The sequence below is a fragment of the Cryptococcus depauperatus genome, chromosome 5, assembly GCF_001720195.1.
Source record: "Cryptococcus depauperatus CBS 7841 chromosome 5, complete sequence".
Classification (NCBI taxonomy): Eukaryota; Fungi; Basidiomycota; class Tremellomycetes; order Tremellales; family Cryptococcaceae; genus Cryptococcus; species Cryptococcus depauperatus.
In genome coordinates this window covers 421,854-437,198 of record NC_089472.1, presented here as the reverse complement: position 1 = coordinate 437,198, position 15,345 = coordinate 421,854, and the positions used below count along the sequence as shown (strand labels likewise).

The 15,345-nt window shown below is 45.8% G+C and overlaps 7 protein-coding genes across 7 annotated transcripts; 3 read left to right on the top strand and 4 right to left on the bottom strand.

Moving 5' to 3' along the window:
• Nucleotides 1-31: 31 nt before the first annotated feature.
• Nucleotides 32-2,071, top strand: L203_104314 (uncharacterized protein; the record flags this gene model as incomplete). Its single annotated transcript, XM_066213701.1, has 7 exons — nucleotides 32-798; nucleotides 845-1,021; nucleotides 1,071-1,152; nucleotides 1,205-1,352; nucleotides 1,399-1,511; nucleotides 1,562-1,796; nucleotides 1,848-2,071. 7 exons carry the CDS (start codon nucleotides 32-34, stop codon nucleotides 2,069-2,071), a joined length of 1,746 nt encoding a protein of 581 aa, XP_066069798.1.
• A 303-nt stretch (nucleotides 2,072-2,374) lies between these two features.
• L203_104313 (uncharacterized protein) lies at nucleotides 2,375-3,186 on the bottom strand (the record flags this gene model as incomplete). The annotated part of the gene is made up of 2 exons (XM_066213700.1): nucleotides 2,375-3,116; nucleotides 3,167-3,186. 2 exons carry the CDS (start codon nucleotides 3,184-3,186, stop codon nucleotides 2,375-2,377), a joined length of 762 nt encoding a protein of 253 aa, XP_066069797.1.
• A 229-nt stretch (nucleotides 3,187-3,415) lies between these two features.
• Nucleotides 3,416-6,857, bottom strand: L203_104312 (uncharacterized protein; the record flags this gene model as incomplete). The annotated part of the gene is made up of 15 exons (XM_066213699.1): nucleotides 3,416-3,433; nucleotides 3,486-3,560; nucleotides 3,613-3,701; nucleotides 3,756-3,783; nucleotides 3,830-4,099; nucleotides 4,150-4,245; nucleotides 4,291-4,417; nucleotides 4,472-4,567; nucleotides 4,626-4,694; nucleotides 4,745-4,874; nucleotides 4,929-5,136; nucleotides 5,189-5,208; nucleotides 5,274-5,448; nucleotides 5,498-6,756; nucleotides 6,824-6,857. 15 exons carry the CDS (start codon nucleotides 6,855-6,857, stop codon nucleotides 3,416-3,418), a joined length of 2,694 nt encoding a protein of 897 aa, XP_066069796.1.
• Nucleotides 6,858-7,271: 414 nt separating this feature from the next.
• Nucleotides 7,272-7,897, top strand: L203_104311 (uncharacterized protein; the record flags this gene model as incomplete). Its single annotated transcript, XM_066213698.1, has 5 exons — nucleotides 7,272-7,590; nucleotides 7,639-7,679; nucleotides 7,727-7,736; nucleotides 7,791-7,812; nucleotides 7,861-7,897. The coding sequence occupies 5 exons, from the start codon at nucleotides 7,272-7,274 to the stop codon at nucleotides 7,895-7,897; spliced, it is 429 nt and encodes a 142-aa protein (XP_066069795.1).
• A 1,149-nt stretch (nucleotides 7,898-9,046) lies between these two features.
• On the bottom strand, nucleotides 9,047-9,483 carry L203_104310 (uncharacterized protein; the record flags this gene model as incomplete). Its single annotated transcript, XM_066213697.1, has 3 exons — nucleotides 9,047-9,126; nucleotides 9,181-9,385; nucleotides 9,481-9,483. The coding sequence occupies 3 exons, from the start codon at nucleotides 9,481-9,483 to the stop codon at nucleotides 9,047-9,049; spliced, it is 288 nt and encodes a 95-aa protein (XP_066069794.1).
• A 1,039-nt stretch (nucleotides 9,484-10,522) lies between these two features.
• Nucleotides 10,523-11,006, bottom strand: L203_104309 (uncharacterized protein; the record flags this gene model as incomplete). The annotated part of the gene is made up of 4 exons (XM_066213696.1): nucleotides 10,523-10,542; nucleotides 10,591-10,645; nucleotides 10,700-10,858; nucleotides 10,911-11,006. 4 exons carry the CDS (start codon nucleotides 11,004-11,006, stop codon nucleotides 10,523-10,525), a joined length of 330 nt encoding a protein of 109 aa, XP_066069793.1.
• A 1,164-nt stretch (nucleotides 11,007-12,170) lies between these two features.
• Nucleotides 12,171-15,053, top strand: L203_104308 (uncharacterized protein; the record flags this gene model as incomplete). The annotated part of the gene is made up of 8 exons (XM_066213695.1): nucleotides 12,171-12,651; nucleotides 12,695-12,756; nucleotides 12,798-12,937; nucleotides 12,985-13,287; nucleotides 13,334-13,486; nucleotides 13,547-13,665; nucleotides 13,710-14,684; nucleotides 14,734-15,053. 8 exons carry the CDS (start codon nucleotides 12,171-12,173, stop codon nucleotides 15,051-15,053), a joined length of 2,553 nt encoding a protein of 850 aa, XP_066069792.1.
• Between the last annotated feature and the right edge of the window lie 292 nt (nucleotides 15,054-15,345).

Below are 15,345 nucleotides of genomic sequence, written 5' to 3'. Positions count from 1 at the left end.
TCGTTCAGCCACCCAGTATTCCTCCAAATAGATGATACTCTCAGCAAGAAATCCATCCCAGATTCACCGCCCTTGTGTACCCATGCTTACGCCCTCCTTTGCAGTGATTGTGGTGTGGCTGGACATTGGACGAGCAGAGTCTGTTGGCAGCAACGGACTGCCGCTGCCCTCGCCCTTTGGCTTGACAAGACCTTGTTTGTGGAGACCAAACTATGGTTCGCTTTTCTTTCGATCCCATCTTCTCCGAGCTACGGTCCAGAGTAACTCTCAGCGCCCTCTGATTCTTTCTCTTGCTTCTGCTGTCGGACTGGATTTCTGCCAATATCCGAGTTTATTGTCCTGCGTCAAGCTCTGGTCAGATGGTGGGGCGCTCGTTCTTCCTGCGGATAGCTTGCTGACTTCTCCGCCATTGTCTGACTCTGCGCCTTCCTCTAGACAGGTCCCTGTTGGGCCATGTTGGTTCCTCATCTGTTACCTTGTCTGGTTATATTCTAGGATCATTTGTCGGGGTGTTGAACCATCTGGGACACACGGGTTGGCTGAGCATTTTAGCTCTGATCGCCTTGACAGCCAACTCTGGATGAGATGGGGCGGCTCGCAATCTGTGCCTGCTCGTCTTGTTGGAGAGAAAAAAGAGATATATAAGGAGGCCATTTTGGCCCTTTCCTCTCTTTACAATACAGTACAAAGCCTGGTTTGCTTGATTTGGATAATCTGGAAAGGATCTGGCATCTGTCTGAATTTTACGAACACTTTTTACGTTTTACGACCTGTGACGTTATTAGAACGAGATACAAGGTAGGTTGGTTGATACTTGCCAAGTAAAAAGCTCACTTTTCCTTAGTAATATGGGTTATACCGGTCCTATTGTCAACCCTCAGGCGTCTTCAGCGGACGCCGTCTTTTGGAACTATGGCTATGTTCCTCATCTTGCCATGGGTATCATTGGTGTTCTTACTTTTATCGGTGTGGCCGGACCTCATCTGTGGTACTTGTTCAAACGTAGGGGCACCCGAAGCGTGTAAGTGTTAGTGTTTGGTATGGGCGAATCACTCTGACTTGGAAGCAAGGCATGGTCTCTTCTTCTTTACTTGTATAGTCGAGGCGTTGGGCTATGGTGCAAGGCTCTCTTCCCATAGGTATCCCTTCAACGTTAGTTCTTAATGGATGCTAACATAAGGCTGAGCTGATGGTATCAACTTAGGGCTTGTCTTTTCTGATTGGAATCTTTCTCATCCAGGCTGCTACGATTCTTCTGACTGCTGGCATCTACAAGTCTATCCAGCGATTGACAAAACATTGTCCCGAAGGGAGACACATGTCTCCTATGAGGCCCAGGTCGTTGTTGGTCGGTGAGTTACGGTTATTGGGTAAGGTTGTGCTCAAGCTTGTCGGCAGTTTTCCTCATTCTAGATGTCGTCTGGGTTCTCATGCAGATTGCTGGCCAGTACTTTTATGCTGGTGCTCAAGGTGCCGATATCACCGGTGACAAGCCCATGTTTGCCATTGGAGTGCGTTTCGTATATGGCTTTGTGGAAGAAGAGACTGATTGCTTGGACAGATGTCGACCTTGATCTTCTTGGCTGGTAATGTTCTTCAAGCCATCACCATTATTATCGTCACTGTGTTTGTCTACGTCATCTATCGTCGCTCTTCCAGGATTCTTGCCGCCGCTGTCAATGCCAACAAGGATATGGACAATTATCCTCTTATCCATCCCGCACTTATTCAGATTTGTATTACCATGGGTCTTTTCTTTATCAGGCTTATTATGAGAATTGCGGATGGTGCCCAGGGTGAGTTTTTCTTATGATCGAGTGGTTTTCGCTTATATTGGATGTTTGCAGATGCCTATGGCTATGCCGCTACCCATGAGGTGTTTTTCGGTATCTTTGAGTATCTCCCCATTTTGTGTATCCTTATCCTTTGGGCTGTGCGACCACTGTACAAGTTCCTTCCTCTCAGGTATACTTCAAACGCTAGCCAAGGCAGTATCAATGATATTGAGAATACTGCGGAGTTGAAACGTGACGTTTCTGCTACCGCCACCAGCCATGCTGGGAAGGCTTGATTGAACTGGGCAGAAGAACGCGATTGCCTGGTTTTTGTCTATTGTGAATGTCAATGTTTGAGCGAAGGTGCTTTTTGAGGTTGAGTGATTGGTCGTTGGTTATAATGTTTTTTGAATCTACACATGTCCAACCATGATAAATATGATGCATGATCGTCAGGATATGCTGGTGAGACAACAAAATACGTACCATGTTGAAATTTATGGACGTTGGTTCCGGTCAACGTTCGAGCCGATTTCGTTCAATGAGGTCGTACTACACAAGTACTGGATGAATTGTGTCAAAGTCTTGCATCGCCAACTCTAACCCATGCCAAGGTTGCCCATGTCCCACTGGTTGATAAAATTGTTCAACTCCTCGGGTGTTACAGATGTATCCTGATCTGTCATCATTTCTTCCATTCCCCCAACTATTCTTTCTCCATTTGTGCCCATACCCGATGCCCTAGCGATATCAGGATGAATCAAATCTGCTCCAGAAGCAATTTCCATCATTGGCCAGCGAATCGTACTTTCCCAGTTTGCATGATCCATCAGCATGTGTCCATTCGGGCTAGTATTGGGGGTGAACCAAGACTGCAAAAGGTCTGGAACTTGTGTCTCATTCGTCCAAGGAGTCGGTGAAATAGCAGATTCAAAATTGATTGGAGTTTGTTGAGTCGAAGCGCCATTATAAGAAAAGTCAAAGTTGGGTTGTACGAAGATGTCGTTTTGAGCAAAAACGGAAGAAGGCAGGCCAACGGGGTGAGATACTTCGATGCTGGAAACCTGTCTAGGTATGTCGGCAGTAACAGAAATTTCGCCCGCTATTTGACCTGATTCCAATGCACTAAATCTGTTATTGCTTTGATTAGAGTATGCTACTTGTGAGGTTGAGTTGAAGCCGGTTCTTCCAAAATGTGGAGACACACTCATCGGATCAAACTGTTGTTCCTGAAATTCGTCTGACGAGCGAGTATGATGGAATATCAGAGGTCGGTCGTGGCTGCCACCATCCAAGGTAGAATCTACTTTAAGGATGTTTCCAATCATCTCTGGAATATTCCTAATACCATCGTCATTAGCAGGATGAGCCAACATAAAAGAATGACTAACGCAGGCGGCCAATGTCTCATCGCGGCACTCAAAATCTCTTCATTCGCTTTGACTTCTTGCTCCTTTCTTGATGCTGCTTTAGAATTATGCTTTCTACGGGATTTGTAAGTTTCCAATTCTTCAGGAGTGGGCGTCATTTGCTTCATAGTGATCATAAGCTTATCGAGCGTAGTGGTAACGTCAGCCCAAGCTGAGTGATGAGGTCAAGTTTTATCAGTATTAAAACACAGCTATAAATTACGTTGGCAATTAATACATACCCCATCCCTGTAAGCCGTCAATCGAGGTCATTGGAGTTGGTCAACTAATAGAGACTTACCATCTGGTAGAGAGCATCAGTGCAGCAATTTACTTCTCGTTGCTTTGCCTCCCATGTCCAATCATATCCTCCCGGCTGGATTATCATTCTCAGTATCAGCCTAGTTTAGTATGCACAAGTGACTGACTGTGTCGTCCGGATATCCTTGCTCATTGGTAGGTATTTCGGCTAACAACTGAGCCGTAGCGATCAAATTGCGCTGAAGGATAGTAGCAGCTACAGTCAATCAGTCACCGCACGACTGAACCCGAAGGGATTCATATAATTCACTTTGAATGATGCCAGTAGGTAAAATAGTCTATACTAATTCAGCTCAGGCTCCAATCTAGGACAAATCAACCTACTTTAAACATCTCTGTCTGCGCCCTACACGTTTTCAGGAGCATATCAATGCTATCCCGTTTCAATGTCTCCAACATCTCTACATAACTCTGCGTTGCACTCCAAAAACTATCTTCTATTGGAAGGTTACCGCTCAAAGTTGAGGCAGGTGAATCTTCACTGGCAATGATACATGCCGAAGAGAGAGACTGGCGAAAGGTGAGCTGTTCGCGTAATACTTGGTGTATCAACAGTAAGAGAACAGAGCAAGAGAGACGAAGGTTCGCTAAGTACTTTGCAATATATCAGTGAGAAGTTGAACAAAGAAAGTGGAAGGCCGTACATCCAAAGGCGAAAAGCCTACTGCCAACAAATCTTCGCGGGTGCAGTTATTCAAGATCCCACTCAAGTTCATTACCATACTTTCAATCACAGAATCCTATTTTGTCGTCAGAATAACCTTTAATATAATCTAGATGCGTACAATCTCGTCCCAAAATTTCCGTGTATCACTACAAAACTGTGGAACATCTATAGTCCCTTGTTTTCTCCCTTTGACTGTTAATTTGTTCGCAATCTGTCTGGCAATATTGGTAAATTTATGATAACATCTGGAGTAACATTAGATTCTACTTGCTTGCTTTGAACACATAATGACAACTCACGACAGGAAAAAAGTTAATACTTTGAAGGAGGAAATGGGCAAGTGTTCTTGAACAGTATTGAGCCATTCGCCAGCGGAATCAATCTCGTCTTGAGGTCTGCCAAGGTATGATATATCGTCATACTTGCGTCCATTTGCTCATCACATCAACTCACATTTTGGGTTCATTACCAGAAGAAGCAGCCCAGAACGAATCATTAACGGCATGAGCCCAAAACAATCGCCTACCGCAATGTCAGCTCCACATTTGAAGTTCAACAAAAGATTCGTTGACCTCTGTTTCATCCGCAACTGTATGAGAGACATTGACGACTCTTGGTTGCCAGTGACGATCGGCCCCTTTGAATTCCACATCAACCCCAGTATCCCCATCTGCTCAATTATTGTCGAATGTATCAGGTGCCCTGTTTGTGTCGCTTCAGTAATCCTCCTATCGTCAATATGTCTTAATAACTGACCTTCCATGAAATGTGACTGAGCATCGACTTCTTCGTCTGTCATTTGCAGAAGCTGTTGGAATAACGTTAAAGCCTGTATTCCGGTGATGCTTGGCTTTCGTAGAAGGCCGTTCACATCGATGAGACGACGTGTGCGTTCGATAAGTGCGTTGCAGACAGAAAGACGAGCGCGGCCCCAATGCACACGCGCTCGACCTCCTGCTTCGAACTGTATACAATTGTCAGCAGAGACAGAGGATGTGGGCAAGGATGGTGCTTACGGTGCCGTTTGGCTGAATGACTAAATCGAGTAGGGTCGCCGTCAACGTTGTGTTGCTCACCAACTATGCAAGCTATACAACGTACCTTGTGGCGCTGTTTTGGCTTTGTTGGCCATTATTCCTAATACCACATGTGAGTCTGAGTACCTTGCACCCCACGCTTCTATTGCCGAACAAAGCACCTCTTGAGCAGGCGTCATCCTATCAGAGCGCTGATCCGCTCGAATCCAATCCAGATAGAACGATTCGGGTGATATTACCTGCAATGTACTGTGACTCCATGTGCCTCTAAATGAAATACCAACTCACAGGAAATGACGAGTGCACGGCTTGAAAAAAAGTCTTTACTAGATGCCGGCTCAATGCATACCCAAGGGCTCTATCCGCCAAATTTTCCTGTATAGCTTCTTTTCTTCCCCATTTGCCAATCCTTGCGTCTCGTTCTTCTTCCCACAGCTTCCACGGATCATCTTGTATTATAGTGACCTTGCCAGGTCCAGGACTGGGAGATCGAGAATCAGGCTGATTTCGTTTCCGATGTGAAGTGTCAAGGCTAAATGTAGTAAAACAGGAATTGGAAGCAATTTGGAGTGAAGTCTGCACAGAAACCGGTCGACCGATAGACGTATGGGTTTCGAAAGCAGTTGAAGGTGTTGAACCGCTCAAGGACGTAACAGGGTCAACGACAGGGTTATAAGACCGACGTATATCACCTAGTAATGAATTTTCATCTGTCAACTCCATTGGAATGATCGTGGCGGCTTTCGGTGTCATTCCTGTCCGCTGCACATAGGCAAGCGACTCTTTAGGGTGAGTGGTAAACTGTTGCCAGATCGAGGCGGCTTCGAGATTTGTTGTATAGCGTGCTATCATGGGATCAAGAGTCTCGAATGAATCGACATCCTGTAGCATGTGGGTTTCCGGGAGTCGGGGCGACATAGAGGAGACATGGTCAGTTGGTGGGTCATACGTCACGTTGTGGATGGTTGAGTCTTGTCCCTCGCATAGCAGAGGTACCACCGACGATGTTTGGACCGAGGTTAAACCAGGATTAATTGAAGGATGTGATACATTTCCTGTCAAAAGGATAGCCAGCTGCGAATCCATGTCTCCTGTGATCTCGGCCGGAGCCTGTCGCTGATGCTGGGTATTTGTAAGAGGCATGTAGTCCAAGTTCCGCGACTGTCTCACAGAGTCTTGAGCATCGCCATAACTTGTCCTTGTATCACTCTCGGGTCTAAGATTATCTGACTTTGGACTTGCAGAATTTGTCTCATCGTCTCCTCCATTTGCGCCAAACCTACGTCTTGCCTCATCGATCCTTCTACCGCCTTTCTTCGGTCTTGTAGGATTCTGAATTTGGTTTGTTGTACACTTTAAATATTTATTGTTGCAATTTGTACATCCGACATTCGGATGTTCTTTGACTAGCTGAGCGAGTGATATCTCATCGTCTCGGACTTCTGGTGTTGATGCCACCGAGTTTGTAGCGTTCAGAGACAAGAGAAGTGAGGCCAAGTCACATTTGACCCTACGCAACTTGCAACAGTCACAGGCGACGTTTTGACCTGCCAAAGTAATATCACCCGACAAAATCATCAGCTAAGCGGGTTCTCCATTATCATCGATACTCACGTCGTTTCCTCTTTGGTTCCTCTTGGGTAGCCATTAGAGTTGAGCTTCAATCGATATCGTAATTTGCGGGCTGCTTTTATTATCAAGTCCACATTAAAAGTCAAAATAAATTGTCAGCACCGCGTTTCCCATCTTAGTCCATCCTTTTAGTATGCGATAATAGAACTTACCCCTGAAAAAAACACTATTTACAAAGAAAATGGCGATAAAGACAAATATAATAGATGTAAAAGTAGAAAAGGGAAGATATTGTTTGTGTTAAAGTCACGTGGTCGTTGCTGATTACCATATATGTAGAAAACTGGCTATTATTTATTGATGGGGGGAAACTGTACCATGATGATTGGCCAGTAGGTGCCACACTCGTTATTACCCCTTATCGCCGAACATTATCCATTTACAACTACTAATTTCTATATTCTTTTGAATTTATAATACTAACAATACCATGGCCCTCCTCCGTACATCCCGGCTACTTCGCCTTCACAACCCATCCTCGACGGCTAGGGCCTTATCTACTGCCCCCGAGCCACCTACACCTCTCCCTGCCGAACAGCCTACTGCGGTTTCCCCCACATATCTCCAACAATCACCAAACGTCCCCCACACGTGGTCTACTAACCAAAACCCAAAGCCTCATGCGTTTGCGAATGTAAGATTTGAGCAAACATCGTTACGCTATCAGCCAAATAGACCAAGCGCGATGGGTATGGTAAATGAGGATCCTGTGAGACTTGTGCAAGGCAGAAGAGCGGTGTGTGATGGCGGTGAGTATGGAGCTGAAGTGAAGAAGGATACTTATGGGAAAAATAAAGGTGGCGGCGCTCTCGGTCACCCAAAGATTTACATCAATTTGGTCAGTTTCAAGCAAATTGTTGGGAATTTTGCTGACAATCTATACAGGATAAACCTGGTATGTCATGACGAACGTAGTGGATATAGATATTGACTTGCGACTGTTGCGCAGGGCCCAAGGCTTGTGGCTATTGGTAGGTCTGATTTATCTGCCTTTTCATGAGGTTGACAGCCAATTTTAGTAGTATTCGATTTGAACAAGCACATGAAGAACACTAGATTGTATTATAAGAACCTTTGGATGTATGGATTACCGCACATCATCGCAGCCAGTGCGAATTGCCACTTCTCAGCTCGTTAAGTGCAAAAGTTTGCGTCAAGAATTGAGCAATATTTTTTGTCCCCTAGATTTTAATTACGAGCCAATTTTGTGGAACTTTGAGATTCTGACTGAACTTTTATATAACCATCAACAAGACTTGAAACACTGTTATTTGCAAACTTACATGGTGCTGGTTTATCCTTTCCCATCTTCACGAGCATCACTTCGGCATGTTAATCAAATACTTGACGAAATCAACGCCATACCAAAGCAAAAATCACACAATATCCAACTACCTTTTACCTTCATGACCAAGGCCACACCTGGGTATCACTAATCTGGACCTTTACCTGGTCATACCAGCAAACACCGGAAACACTGTTGTTGAGATCTTACCTTATGCATGTTCCGACTTACCTCTTCTCAGTTCCACATCATGATTCGACAAGTTCACTTTTCGGATTAAAGCCGCAAACTCCGCCTTCTGCCCATGATGCATTAGAATCTTGGACGACATGGTCAATGGCTCGAAGGAGCGAAAATAGATGCTTAGGCTGTACAATGTGGGCAAACGTGGTGGAAAGCTTGTCTTCGTTGACACAATTGAACACACAAAACATAACAATAACTTCATTCTCATCACAGCCCTTTCCAGAAGCAAGTCTTATACCATGCGGGGTCTCTTTTGTTCGCCAAGAGGACTACCGTCTGAAAGAACTTCGAATGGCAACCTTTGTGAGTATCCCAAGCGAAGCGGGATTTTGGATGAACGCCGCACAAGATGTAGCCATATTTTCAAGCTTTTGGCAGTGAGACTTGGATAATATGAGGTATATACTCTCCAGGTCTTTTTCTCGTATAGGCTTCCAAAGTCGAGATTGTTATCACCTTTGGAAGGGTCAAGGAAATTCTAGATAAGACGATGATTCATGCCTCAGCTGAGCTAAAACCTTTTTACCTTCCAAACTTAACAAGCATCTTTTGTAGAAATCTACCTTGACACCCGCCCAGAGGAAACTCCCATTGGCGCGAGGAACGTACGGAGCAATGGCAGATGGAATAGATGGAGGTAGAGTACACCATGCGATTAGAAAAGGAGGAATGACCTATGGAGAAGACTTGGGGAAAGCAGGAGAGGCCAGAATATAGTGCAAAAGCCACAAAAGATAGGCATCATAACCATGTTCTGTTATTGTGATCAGCTTCTTGGTAGTGAACAATCAAGGCAACGACACAGTACTTTCATGCCTTTTGGGTATTACCACAAGCGTAACACCACAGTACCACTCATCTTCAACTTGATTTTGACCTTTATCCTTGACAAAGCATTCGGATCTGTGACTATGCAAGATTGATTTAGTTGGACAACTAGGGCAAGTATCATGGGCGCATCCATTTCTAGACCAGAGTAAATCTCGCCATAGTCGTCTTTTTGAACAAGAACCCTATAATAAAGGTTGCATATTAGCTTGTTCTCTTTGATTTTTCCTACTTTCACGTCTTGGAATTCAAGACTCTTCTCTCATAGACTTGAACTGACCATCAGAGATCGCTATAGTTTTCCACTCATCCAACTTTAACTCTCTCTCCCTTTCGCCTATGGAATAATATCCTACAAACAACCATTGATTTAGTATTTCTATTTCAAATGCGAGAATCCTTATACATACCTCAAAGGTCATGTCAAATCTCCAAGTCCCTTCTTCATAACATGCATCTTGATGTTGCGAGGCCTGTTCTTTGTTAGCTATACGTATTGTGTACTGTTTTGGGTTCATAACGGTTTCAGCTGTGATGGTTTGATAGTTGGCGACCTTGATTTCTTATCACTTTAAAAGCGCTGAGGGATTATTCATGTTCAAGACACGTTGAATATTTGAGTCTTCAACTAGCAACTAGATTAATTATTGCTGATTAGTACGATATGCAAAAAGAGGATATCCACTGCACACAGATTGCGTATTCTCCCAATTTGGCGACAAGATTCACAGCTGGCTACGTCTGCCAGTTCTTGCTGATGGATAAGAGTGATAGCAATGTATCGAGACAGCTTTGCATTTGGAGGTAAAGTCGTGAGGGATCTTGTGTGCGCGATGTTATTGGTGAACCCCTAGTACTTGTTGTGTAGGATACATCTCAGCGATTATACGGCCCTTGTAATGGGCCGTATCCAATGGAGAGTAACACGGGTACGGCATGGTGTCTGTCCCTTCAATCCTCAACAGTCTCATCGGTAATCTTGGATCTCACCGTCTACAGCAGTCTCAGTGTCTTGTTAATTTAGCAATGTGCCAATAGGCCCTTGAGTGTCCCTGGATGGTGTATGGCAGAGGACGACAGGCTGTCTTCGTCATACTCATAGAATTTGGGCCAAGAACGAGCAGTCACTGGACTTTTTTCGTATTCTTCATTGTATGGGCGTTTTGCAGACCGGCTCAGCTGTGATGCCTGTAGCTACTTGAATGACCTTGCATAACACATATCACAGTCGTCAACTAGCTCCCTCGCCTTATTTAAAATTCCTCACATCCAGAGCCCAGAGGGCGACGTGGATCTTAATTGGACAGCCAACGCTCCGTCCCTCAAGCCTGAGCGCCAGCAGCTATCTTTTGTCAGCCAAACTGAATCATTATGCAACTTTGTTGCTCACCGTCAAGCTCTGCAAGGTATTTTTTGGACGACTCGTCGTTGGACTTAGTCAGCATCTACAAACCCATCAGACACACTCTTCAAAGCCAAAGCGTGATCGCAACACTCACCTCCCTCAAGAGTTCAACATACTTGGCTTGAGCGTCCTCTTTGCTCATCCCAGCGAGGTTCTTCCAGGCACCGTGCTTGGCTTTGCCAACAAAGCTGAAAAGGCCAGGGGCAGGCGTATTGTTGTCGCCCTCGTTTGCCTGTTTGAAGTGAGCGTAGAACTTGTTCCACGCTGTCAGCATCATCCCACACCCAGGCTCAGACCACGCCTACAGCAAGCTTTTCATCGTCCGTAGGCGTGACAGGTCCATCCTCGGGAAGTCCCTTGACGATGGCAACGGCCTTGTCGAATTGAGCTTGAGTGGACATGATGGAGCGTATAAAGTTGTTTTGGACGGGTAGCAAAAACAAAAGCAAATGAGAAAATACAATGTAGTCAAAGTGAAAACCACAAAGTCATGGGGTTCAGGCACCACATGCCTAACCAGTTGTTGCATAGGCGCGTCAACTTAGCTGCTAGTATCAATCTACTACAATTCATTCTATAAAAGCACTAGCATTTGTATTTGTATTTGCAGCTCTCCGCCAGCTCACCATCGTTTGCCTGCTTAGTCACATAAGCATTTGGCAGCTATCAACCCTACAAATCAATCCTAAACTCTCATAGTCTCCTCAAGCTGGCCTCGGCAAACCTATCAAACCAAACTATCTAGACCAATAACACAGCAATGTTCTCAACAATAGCCCAACCAGCAGCGTCCTCCACCAAGGTCGGATCAGTCGCTCTCGGGATGTCTACAAAGTAATCTCTCACCACCAGTCAAGGTTCCGACTCATCAGCAATCAACCAACAATAGTTTATATCACAAGCTGTGCAGTGGCTGTGCATATATGTTGTTTTTTTCCACGCAAGTTGGCATTCTTGGCCGTTGAAGATAGGGATCCGTCATTACGTAATCTGACGTTATCTATATCCCGAGATAGTTGTATATCGTCTAGATGTTGCGCGCCAATTCCTTCTTTGCTGTCAGACAATCTTTTTGAGTTTGCCAGGAGTAGCCGCCGTCTATGTATACACCACTTCGGAGGGCTCGGAAGACTTGAGAGGTTCGGAGGGTTTGGGTGCCGGAAGAGGTGTTGACGATAAGTCGGAGCAGTACGCGGCATTACAAGTACGGAATCAAATTCCCTCAAGAAAATGGAGCGAAATGGAGAGAAATGTCGCATAAAGGGCTTGGCAGGGATAATTTGGAAGGTGGGATATTCTCGAAAAAATAAAAATAAAAATAAGTGTCAACTAATCAGGGGAGAAATTCCGACGTCGTCAATTTACAACACAGCATATAAAATGTAAAGGAAATTTTCGAAAAGTGGATTTATCTTCACTTTCAACTTTTCCTCTCTCATCCGTAGCGTCCCGATTCACGTCGTTTCGAGTCAACGGCCGCTGAGAATACCTTTTGTCGCCGGCGGAGGATATAAAGCGCACATTTTGAGACTGCAACTTCATCAAGTATCGACGACTGTGCCAGTATGCTCTCTTTCGCACTCGTACCGCTCTTGCCACTGGCATTCTCCGGCGTCTTCGCCAATTCGCGTCCTCTGACGCACACCCACAACATTCATCATCCCCAACGTCGAAATCTGAGACGGTCCATCACGGCAGACGCGTCCTCGGTGAACGGACAGTCATTTGACTTTGTGATTGCGGGTGGCGGAGTGGCAGGTTTGACGCTGGCAGCAAGGCTGAGTGAATGGAAGAACGTGACGGTTCTCTGTATAGAGGCTGGCGGCGATGGGACGGACGTCGAGGATCAGATTGACATTCCTGGTTACTCTTATCTGCATTCTCTCTCGGGCAGCGCGTACGACTGGGCGTATACGACTGTCCCACAAACGGACTCGCTGGGGTTGACAAAGCACTGGCCGAGAGGCAAAGGTCTCGGAGGTTCAGGTGCTATCAACGGTCTCTTTTGGGGACGCGCTTCTTCGGCTGAATACGATGCCTGGGCCAGTACGTGTCTTTTGGGTATCTTGCGGTGCGCTGACTGGAACAGCTCTTAATCCCAACGGGAATGAAAAGTGGAACTGGGAAGAAATGAACAAGTATATAAAAAAGGTAGGACTTGGTTGCGTGTTGCAGCTCTAACACGGATGCAGTCTGAAAACTTTACGGCTCCTTCTGCCGACGTCCAGAAAAAGTTTGGCATGGTGATTGATCCGTCTGCCCATGGTGACAGTGGCCCTATCCAGACCGGTTTATGCGAGTACATCTTTGACGAGGTTGCCAAGTGGATTCCGTAAGTTTCCGACTCGGCGCCATAGGTTGCTGACCGTCCGCGTCTAGTACTTGGAAGGCACTCGGTCTTTCTGGAAAGGATTTGGAGGGCGGCAGCACCCATGGAGTTACTATTACCGCTTCGACGCTCAACACGCATAACCAGACTCGTTCGGACTCCAAGGCGGGATACATTGATCCTTTACCTCCACGGAGCAATCTTGTCATTTTGACCAAGCAGCAGGTCACCAGCGTTATTTTCAACGGAACCAAAGACGCCAATGGGAATATTTTGGCCAGTGGTGTCACTTTTCAGGCTGCTGCGGGCGCTGCCAAGTATTCTGTACAGGCGAACAAGGAGGTTCTTCTTGCGTAGGTCGTTTCGGTGGTTTGGGGAGACTGTTGACATCGGTTGTAGTGGTGGCACGGTTGGCTCCCCTCAAATCCTTCAACTTTCTGGTATTGGGCCCAGCTCCCTACTCAACGCTTTGAATATTGATGTCAAAGTCGACTTGCCCGTCGGTCATAACCTCCAAGATCATGTCTCTTATACAATGTACTGGTCCACCCCGTGAGTCGTTTTGCTAGATGCGTTTTAAAACTTCTGGACAAGGGCTGATCTTGCGACTAGTATGGGCACTCTCACTTGGGGTAATTTGAGCGCTTCTCAGGATTTGCAAGCTCAACAACTTGCTGAATACAAGAATTCGCATACAGGCATGTGGACTTATGTCAATGAAGCCGTCGGCTGTAGGTTCTCTCCAGTTTTATGAAATCACGTTAACGCTTTATAGATCCCTCACTAGCTGATATTATGGAGTCTTCTTCTGCCGCTTCCTCTTACGCTTCCCATGTTGGCTCCGCCATAGACTCTACTATTTCTGATATCACTTCTTGGCTTGACCTTCCCAAGAACGTTGCGTCTGGTTTGAAGCAACAATTTGCGATTCAGCAGCAGTGGCTTACTGGAGAAATTGGTCAGCTTGAAATTGTTTTCCATCTTTTGGGCAAGGGTGGAAACGAAATGGGTATCCAGGTCGCTCTCCAGCATCCATTCTCTCGAGGCACAATCATGATCAACACTACTGATCCATTCACCCAACCAAACATCAACCCCGATTACTTTGGTGTCGGCTACGATATTGACATTATCGGATATGGATCTGCTTTTGCCAGGCGGCTCGCAAAGGCCAGTCCTTTGTCTGATGTAATGATCACTGAGACGTCTCCCGGGTCAACGATTACCGATGACGCCCTCGCCAACTTTACCAAGCAAAACTCTGGCACAGAGTATCATCCTCTTGGTACATGTTCAATGTTGCCCAAAGAGCAAGGCGGCGTTGTCGACACTACGTTGACTGTTTACGGCACTGGAAACTTGAGGGTCATTGATACATCCATTGCTCCCTTACATATGTCAGCTCACACCATGGCTACAACTTATGGTATTGCGGAAAAGGCCTCTGACATCATCAAGCAAAAGTATTGGCTTGTTCAGTCTTCCACTGTTACTTCATCTGGTTCTTCTACAGCTACCGCCGGCAAGGCTACTGACACTGCCGTCACTGGTGCTGGTAAAAGTGAAAATAATGCAAGTAACAGCCCATTGAGTAGCGGTGCCAAAATTGGTATTGGTATTGGTGCGGGTGTTGGTGCTGCAGCCATCTTGGCAGGATTATTGATGTGGCTTATCATGAGGAAGAGGAACCAAAGAGGAGCCACAGAGAAGGGATGGTATGACAGAAATGATGCTTATGGTCCGGTTGCAGGTACGTATACTGCATTTCTTCGTATGTTGTTGTACTGACATTCACACAGGCTCATCTGCGTACCCAATGGCTGCCTTCGCTTCCCACGATGCCTATGCTTCTCCTTCCCCTGCATACGGGCATTCTCGGAATGAATCCGTCAATACCATTGCCACGGCTGATCTTGCTGCTCGCACGCCTATGCGAAACTCTGCCACCTATAATTATGCTGCTCGCGGCCTTGCGCCTTCTGGCAGCCCCTATAGGGATGATGTGAACGACGATGGTATGAACCAAGGGCACTCTTATGCACCACCAGGAGGACAAGCGCCTAGTGTGACCACATCAGGGGGCTGGAAGGATCAGAGGTACCACCCTGTGAATATTTGATGATTTCGCTGCTTTGGCATGTCTTTTGGCTCTATAATGATTCTCTTTACAACTTTCCACAATCAGTGATTGCAGCATTCACTTATAGAACAACCGCTGGACGTTTGTTTATCATAGACCCAACATATCTTGACTCTCTTGTCTCAAACATGGCTACACCTGTTATCCCGACCTGTAGTTATTCATTCTTATCACCAGCTTCTTCACTTTGTTCCTAGGCGGACTCGTATACGAATATGCGATCAATGGACTTTTTCTTTTTTGCTTGATAGTCGGTATACGTTAATGTTAC